Source organism: Lipotes vexillifer, unplaced genomic scaffold (assembly GCF_000442215.2).
Source record: "Lipotes vexillifer unplaced genomic scaffold, Lipotes_vexillifer_v1.1 scaffold802, whole genome shotgun sequence".
NCBI classification, from domain to species: Eukaryota; Metazoa; Chordata; class Mammalia; order Artiodactyla; family Lipotidae; genus Lipotes; species Lipotes vexillifer.
In genome coordinates this window covers 1548929-1557602 of record NW_006790237.1, presented here as the reverse complement: position 1 = coordinate 1557602, position 8674 = coordinate 1548929, and the positions used below count along the sequence as shown (strand labels likewise).

The 8674-nt window shown below is 48.4% G+C and overlaps 1 protein-coding gene across 1 annotated transcript in view; it reads right to left on the bottom strand.

The window, feature by feature from the left end:
- MYH14 (myosin heavy chain 14) overlaps positions 1-7119 on the bottom strand; it is an 87740-nt gene extending 80621 nt beyond the window's left edge. The window contains exons 1-2 of the mRNA XM_007463432.1: positions 6865-7119; positions 1981-2137 (exon numbers count right to left, since the gene is read on the bottom strand). Of these exons, the coding sequence (XP_007463494.1) occupies positions 1981-2137; positions 6865-6975 (268 nt within the window). The 5' untranslated portion in view covers positions 6976-7119. The remainder of the gene's footprint in view (positions 1-1980; positions 2138-6864) is intronic.
- Between the last annotated feature and the right edge of the window lie 1555 nt (positions 7120-8674).

Here is an 8674-nt window from a genome sequence, read left to right as displayed (position 1 = left end):
AAAGAGCATTCTAGGCAGAGGGCTCAACCAGTGCAAAGGCCCTGTGGTGGGACCAAGTTGGAGATGTTTGAGAGACAGCAAGGAGGCCAGTGAGGCTGGGGGAGGGGGCAGAGCTGGAGATGATGCAGATGGCTTTGGAGACCACGATTAAAGGGTCTGGATGGTTTTTAAGGAGGGCAGGAGGTCTCTGGGTGGTTTTAAGCCAGAGAGAGGGCTGCATTCAATAGGGCCTCAGAGTTAGCAGCCTGGTTTGGGAGCCTATGGACATGGGTTCAAGGCCCAGCCACCTCCCCGCCTTGCTGTGTGACCTTGCGTCAGTCTCTGAGGCCTTCTGTGCCTTACTTTCCCCATCTAAAAATGGGGCAGAGTGGTTAGGACTTGGTGCTTTCACTGCAGGGGCCCGGGTTTGATCCCTGGTCGGGGAACTAAGATCCCGCAAGCTGCACTGCGTGGCCAGAAAAAAAAAAGAATCTCGGAGATGAAAAATGCGGCTCAAAACAGCCCCTACCTCACAGGGCCACAGTCAGAACTCAAAGAGAATCTTCAATTTTTTTTTAATATACCAGCTAGTATATAATACAGTTTTGTGGCCTGTTTCATATCCAGGGCTGAACCTGGGATCCAGAATCTCGCTCTCATGTCTTTGAATCTCACACGCTCAGCACAAGGAGGAACATGGTAGGGGCTCAAACTGAAGTTTCTTGAATGAATCACATTCTGTTCGGTCAGAGTTTATTGTCTCCATTTTACAGGTCGAGGAAACGGAAGCTTAGGGGGAATTCCTTGGTGGTCCAGTGGTTAGGACTTGGTGCTTTCACTGCTGGGGCCCACGTTCAATCCCTGGTCAGGGAACTAAGATCCTGCAAGCCTCATGGTGTGGCCAAAAAAAAAAAGAAAAAAAAGAAACTGAGGCTCAGAGAGGGACAGCCACTTTCCCAGGGTTACACAGCAAGCAAGAGGCTGAGTCGGGGTCAGGTATTAGAATCCAGGAGGGTCACATGTCAAAACTCAACAGTGCCCAGCCCAGGACGAGGACATGATACACAGTGTGACCTACACGCAAGCAGCAGCTGGGGGCCTTGGGTTCGAATCCTACCTCAGCCACTGACCCACCAGTGGGATGGTGGGCAGTGACTGCGCTGCTCTATGCCTCAGTTTCCCCATCTGGCAACCAGGGATAACGAGCACACCTCCTTCATAGGGTGGCTATGACGTTAAATGTGTTCATCCATGAAAAGTGCTTGACCCAGAGTAGGCACTCACTCTTATTTTCTTGAACATTTATTCCTGTTATATTAACTAGTATAAAAAATATGTAACAGATTATATAACCAAATAAAATGTTACCTCTGACTAAATACAAATTTATAATGTGACTATAAAAACATTATATATAAATATGTTTGAGTGCATAATGCAGGTATTTGCAGGTATTTTATATATATATATATGCATGTATGCATACATAATAAATATCTAATGAGCGTAGTATGAATACTACATAGGAATTATGGAATTTTGCCAGAACTGATCGACATTGTCATGGGGTGAGTGGCAGCCCCTCTGACGAACATCCTTGCGCAGCGCTCAGCCTGCCCAGCTGTACACAGCGACCCCATGCTGCCCATCGTCTAAGGGGCAGCCATTCACCCATGACAATGTAGATCATGTCAACAATATAAATGCTGAATGAATGAACAGTCTTAAGAATCACTGTTTCAAGAGGAATTTTTGCAAGAGCTGGCAACAGTGAGGTCCCAAATGAGACTTGTTGAGGGAAGGGGTGAACAGAGAGACAGATAAAAAGGGGCCTGTCTGGTAGGACCCAGAGCCTTGCCCACTCAGCCCTCCACTTGTGTTACCTCCTGCCCCACAAAGAAGCCTCACAGTGTCTGAAATCCTTGACCTGTCATCCGATCCTGACCCCCAGCCCAGTCCCCACTGAAGAGGCACCTCCAGCAGCCCAAGCCCCACACTCACCCTGGAGCATGCTTCGGTAGGCCCCCTCAGTCACTGCGTACACGTGGGGCGGCACTTCGTGGCGCTTTTTGCCCCGGTACATCTCCACAATCGCCTCCGTATAGATGGGAAGCTGCTTGTACGGGTTGATGACCACACAGAAAAGGCCGGAGTAGGTCTGCAGTGGGCAAGAAGGAGAGAGCCTCAGCTAGCTGCCTGCCTGTGGCCCAGAGGGCGGCATGGGACTGCCGTGTACAGCTGGGCAGGTTGTGCACTGCACAAGGACATCTGGCAAAGGGGCTGCCATTCACACCATGACAATGTAGATTTTAACATTTATTACAGTTTCAGGCTGACAGTTGAAAAGAAGCTTTCCAAATTGCACAAATGTGCTGTACAGATGAGGATTCACACACAGAGAGAGAATGTAGGCTCTGTAGCCCTGTCACTGCTTGAACTTGCACATGCGTGAAAGGGCCATGTGCAAGTTCCTCTGTAGCATCATTTTTAAAACAGCGAAAGACTGGAGATAATCTGGATGCACGGTCATACAATGGATTCCTATGATGCTTCTGGTGAACTGTATACAGGTGGAGAACTATCTCCAAAACATTATCACGGAAAGGAGACAAGGTAAGAACTGTTTGCATTGAAAGGGGTGCAAGAAGAATATTTTTATGAATTTGCTTGAATACACATAGAATATTTTTGGAAGGGTGCTCCCAGTATCTGCAGCAGCTGAAACACACAAGAGCATGTCTGCAGTTTCTGTTCATAACAGACTCACAGGACCTGCTTCCACGACTGTCTTGGTGGTTCCTTCTTATTGGAGGAAATGCTAAACAGGTTCTCAAGGTGAGTGAAAATAAAGATGTAATTTTTTTTTTTTTGCATCCAAGTTCATGGACACCCTGAATTTGTCCACACAGCTGTTGGGCCTGAGTGCAGGACCCTGTAACGGCTTAAGAACTGTTCCAGCTCCGACAGAGCCTTGGGTAGACAAGACACATTTAGGATGGATAGAGGCAGTTAGACAACTAGAGAGCTAGCTGATCACCTAGCTAAACCAACCCAGAGAGCTAACGAGCTAAGTTAGCTGAACTAAGCTAGCTAATCCAGCAGAGAGTTAGCTGCTTAAGGGCTTAGCTAGTTAACTATGAAACCAGTTAGCTACTTAGCCAGCTAGGTAGCTACTTAGCTAGTTAAATGGCTAGCCGGTTACTTGTTGGTTGGTAGCAGAACTGCTTTAAGCTCCCAGATGGCTAGAGCTTCTCAAGCAGAGCGAGGGTGTGGCCACCACAGGCTGCCCGGCTCCCAGGTGCCAAGCTTTTAAGGATGGGAGGGTGGGTGGAACAACCGGTTTGCTGGGTGTCTGCCCTCCCTGCCAGCAGCTCCCAGAAGCTCTCAAGGGCAGGGCAGCCGGACCACATTCCCAGGGAGGGTATCTCATGGCTGCTGGCGCCCAGGCCCCCACTGCTGGCTGACAGAGAAGCCTCCCCGACCCGTGCCACTCCCCATCTCAGCCCCCTCCTGCCAACCATAACTTTTGGCCAGGGCGACACCCCAGATGGAACCTGAGCTGGCTGCCAAGGCCAGGGGGCAAAGGGCAGAGGCTGGTGTGCCTAGAGAGGGTCGGGGACACCTGAGTGGCCAGGGCACAGCTGCGGAAAACCTGGCTGGAAGGGTCTGGGGTAGCTGCTCCAGCCCTCCGGGCTCTGAAGGCAGACCCACCGGGTGCAACTCCCTGCCTCCCTCTCTCCTCAGCCCTGTGGCTCTCCCCACAGTCTCGGTTTTCTCCCTGAGAAACCCTCCCCATCTCATTACAGAGGCTGTGGGGATTAAGGATGATAATGAATAAAAACCAGCCAGCCCAAGGTGGGGCCCCATAAAAGTCACTCCAGCCATGGGTCCCAAGACGCTCACGTTCCCATCCCACCTGAAAGCTAAGAGTTCACTCAGACTCGGATGCCACGTCATCCTGGGTTTCGGGCCCTGTGTGACTTAGCACGAGGGGCTTGCCCTCTCTGAGCCTCAGTTGCCAGTCCTGGTAAAATGGAGCTGTAACCCCCCACACACAGTCCAGAAGGATTCTGAGAGTGGCACGCCACCATGCATCTTCCAGTGCCTCACGGAGCAGAGAACATAGCCAGTGTCCAGCAGATGGGTTCCCTTCCTGCCCTGAGCATCCCAGTGAAGGGACCAAGACCTTGAGCCACTCAAGGCCAAATAGCCTATTAGCGACAGAAACTGGGTTTCTAGAATCCCGGACGCCCCCCACTCCTTGCACTGGGAAGCGCTGTCTTCCCCATCACCAGTTGGCCAGTTAGTATTTATTAAGCAGGGACCAAGAGCGAACAAGGTGGACTTTGAATCGAATCTTCTAGCTGTGTGGCCTGAGCAAGCACCTTAACTTTTCTGGGTCCCATTTTCTCATCACACAGGGACGGGAACAGCACTTCCACAAAGGGCTGCTGGGAGCCATCCACAAGTTCCCGTTGCAAGTACAGGGCTCAGCGTGGGCCCTGGAGACCTGTGCATGCATATTTATTTATTTGTTTGTTTGTTTATTTATTTATTGGCTGCGCGGCATGCGAGGATCTTAGTTCTCCGACCAGGGACCAAACCTGCGCTGCCACTGCAGTCTTAACCCCTGGACCTCCAGGGAGCTCCCTGTGTGTGTTTAATATGTTAGCTGTTAGCTACTCCTGGGCTAATGGCTTCTCCTCTCCAAGCTGTGGACAAAGGAGGTGATAACCCCTACCTCACAGCCTTATGTGGAGAGGGGGTCAACAGATCATATTGGAAAGAAGTTTAGAACAGCTCCTGATGGAGAAAGCAGGCCCTCACTAATTGCTAATGATTATTGTTAAGGCCCTATTTGCTTCCTGTCTGGGCTTCTGGAATCTTCTATCTCACTTTCATATGTCAGGTCCCAATTCTCTGGCTCTTGGGCCATAGCCTTAGCTCAGGCCTTACCATTTTTTCCCCTGAACTTTCCCGATAATCTTCCTAATGCAGTGGGTAGGATGTAGGGTCTAGAGTCAGATGGCCTGGGTTCAAATCCCAGTTAAGCTGGTTTGTAGCTGGTGGGGCTTTGTCCAAATCCTGGCCCCTCTCTGAGGCTCAGTGTCCCCAGCTGCACAATGGGGATGATAGGAGATACCTTACAAAGTTGCCGTGAGGGTTCAGAGTGTTTATTAACAGGAAAAGGGTGGCTCAGTGTTTTGGGTGCCCCTCTGATCCCCTGTCTTTGGTGAGGTCCAGGGGAGTGGCCTAGACAGAGGTCTCTTTCCCAGGACTCGCAAAGGTTAGTGAGGAATCATAAGGGCCCAGTACAGCCTGGAGAAGCTGCCACCTCCATCCAGGGCCAGACAGCCCTCAGTTCAAATCCCACCCCTGCCACCAAAAGCTGAGGGTCCCTGAGCCAGCCACTGTCCCTCTCACAACCTCAGTCTCCTCCCCAAACAGGAATCAGATTTCATAAAAAACATTCTAATCTTGTGCTTGTGACCCTTAATGGGGTGGACACTGGGGCCAGTTTATTTATCTTTAGTTTTTGATACATCTCATCATTTATTGAAATATTCTTTTATTACTCTCATTAAAGTTTTGTGGTGTTTTAAAAAAAAAAAACCAGCACTTTTCCTTTTAGGGTTTTAGCGAGGTATTTTGTAGTTTTTCTTGTGGGGTCAGTTGAAATGAGTAAGGTAGTGAGACCCCAGCACTCTAAGCTGGTGTTCGGAGCATGACACTGGGGCTAGCTGCCTGGGTTCAAATCCTTCATGTCCATGTGACCTGGGACCCAAGTCACTTAACATTCCTGAAACACCAGGTGATAAGAACAAGCTCCGCCCCAGAAGTGAGCTGATAACCCACAGGAAGCACTTAGAACAGTACTTGGCACATCACAAGGGCTTGATAAATATTTGCTAGCCACCCATGATCATTATTTCTCATTATTATTGTCCACATTCCTTGTCACTCTCTCTAATCCCGTTTGCTCTGAATAACGCTTTGGCTGTCCCTTAGAACCACCCTGGTAGCTTATTAAAAAGACCAGTCACACCCTCAAAGAGCCTGATTTAAATGGGGTGAGGCGGGGCTTGAGTGTCGGTATTTTAAAAAAATTCCTAACATGATTCTAACGTGAAGGCAGAGTTAAGAACTGCCCTACTCCACCTGTTTGCTTTTAATGTGAGACAGTGAATGCTTAACAGAGACTAGACCATAGTCGACCTCACTATCATCAATCCCGTCTTAATCCTAAGAGGCATCATAGCAAAGTGGTGGGGCCTGGAGCCAGACTACCCACGTCTGCCAAGTCCAACTGGGTGACCTTGGTTAAGGAACTTGAACTTTCTGTGCCTCAGTTTCTTTATCTGTAAAATGGGGACAAAATGCTTTATAATTGTGCAAATGTATTGAAACAATATATTTTAGAGTGCCTAGTACATGCTTAATAAATGTTAGTTTTTATTGTTATTAAATCTCTCTGGGCCTCAGTTTCCATTTAGGTATAAAACACTCTACTATTTGTAAGATGAAAGGAAACAAATGCACAGAGCCAGGCGTGCAGTTTTCCATACTCAGTGGCTCCCATTAATTATCACTACAGATCCATATCCCTTTCTCAAAACCTTTGGACGTGTTATATTTGAGGATTCAGAATTTTTTTAACTTAAGGAAAATAATAAGGAGCATCTACCCTATAATATTACAGGACGCCCCCAATGGGGTCTGAGGAACTCTTGATATGCAATAGTTTATCATTTGGCAAGTAAGTGTAGGCAGAGTCATACGACATGGGATAAAGATTATAAGTAGCCTCAGGTTGGTTCAAGTTGTGGTGCTGACACCCAGACCCGCACCCCGAGCAATGCCCTCCCGGGGAAGGAGGCCACTCACATAGATGAGGCCGGAGTAGTATCGCTCGCGGAGGTTGTGCAGCACGGAGGCCTCATTGAGGCAGGTCAGCTCAGCCATGTCCTCGGCCTTGCTGAACTTGGGTGGGTTCATGCGCTGGATCTGGTCCCGCGGCAGCCGCAGCCGCCGCCCACTCTCCGCCAGCTCCACCTCGGCTTCCTCCTCGCCCTCGTCCCGCAGGGCCGCCGCCTCGAAGCCGTGCAACTCCGAAGGCACCCACACCAGGCGCCGTGCCGTCCACTCCACCTGCGGGGACATGGCCGAGCCCCCGGGCACACTCCCCACGCCCGGCCCACGGGGCGCAAACAGGAAAGGCTGGGCCGCCTCGGGCACTGGGCCAGGCCTGGGGGGTGCCTTCCGCCCGGGCACCGACACGGTCACTGCTGCCATGGTCTGCAGGGAGAGAGCAGAGGGCGAGGATCAGGGAGGGGGGGCTCCATCCCCACCCCAGATCCCCCAGGCAGTCGCCACTGCCTTTCTCCACCAGACATCGATTTACACGTCTGCAAAATGGATCCACAGATCTTCCTTTACTCATTCCACCCATTCACCTCTCTATCCATTCATTCATTAAATAATTCTGTTTGTGTGTGTGTGTGTGTGGCCACACTACGTGGCTTGTTGGATCTTAATTCCCTGACGAAGGACTGAACACTGGCCACAGCAGTGAAAGCTCCGAGTTGTAACCACTGGACCCCCAGGGAATCCCTGATTCAATAATTCTTTAATAACAACCTAAATGTTCATCAACAGATGAATGGACAAAGATGTAGTACATATATACAGTGGAATGCTCCTCAGCCATTAAAAAAAGAATGAAATAATGCCATTGGCAGCAACATGGATGGACCTAGGGATTATCATACTAAGTGAAGTAAGTCAGACAAAGACAACTATCATATGATATCACTTATATGTGGAATCTAAAATATGACAAAAACGAACTTATCTACAAAACTGAAACAGATTCACAGACATAGAGAACAGATTTGTGGTTGCCAAGGGGTGGGGGATGAGGGAGGGAAGGATTGGGAGTTTGGGATTAGCAGATGCCAACTATTATATATAGAATGGATAAACCACAAGGTCCTACTGTATACCACAGGGACACATATTCAATATCCTGTGATAAACCATAATGGAAAAGAATATGAAAAAGAATATATATGTGTATAACTGAATCACTTTGCTGTACAGCAGAAACTAACACCATACTGTAAACCAACTATACTTCCATAAAATAAATTTTTAAGAATGAATTCTTTAATAAGCCAAGCTGTGAGCCAGGCACTATTCGAGGCGTCAGCCATATAGCCAAAAACAAGCCAGAAAAAGATCTCTGCCTTCCTAAGGTGTTTACATTCTAGCCCTGCTCTGGCTATTTTGGGAGCCATGGCCCTGTGTGGCTACTGGAAAGTTGAAATGGAGAATCCAAACTGAGGCGGGTTCTGAGCATAAGACACACACCCAGTTTCAAAGACAGTACAACAAAAAGCTCATTCGTGTTTTTTACATTGGATGACATATTGCACTGATAATATTTTGGATATATTGGGTTAAATAAAATATATCATTAACATTCATGTCACTTGTTCCTTTTTACTTTTTTATTTTGAAAGTGGCTAGAAATTTTTAAATTACACATTTGGCTTGCATTGTATTTGTATGAGTTTGCACTGCTCTAATCCCAGGAGATGGATTCAAAGATAAATAAGTAAATTATATAGTATGTTAAATGATGATACATGCCAAGTAGAAAAATGAAGCAGGGAACAGGAGATGTTAGGGGTTG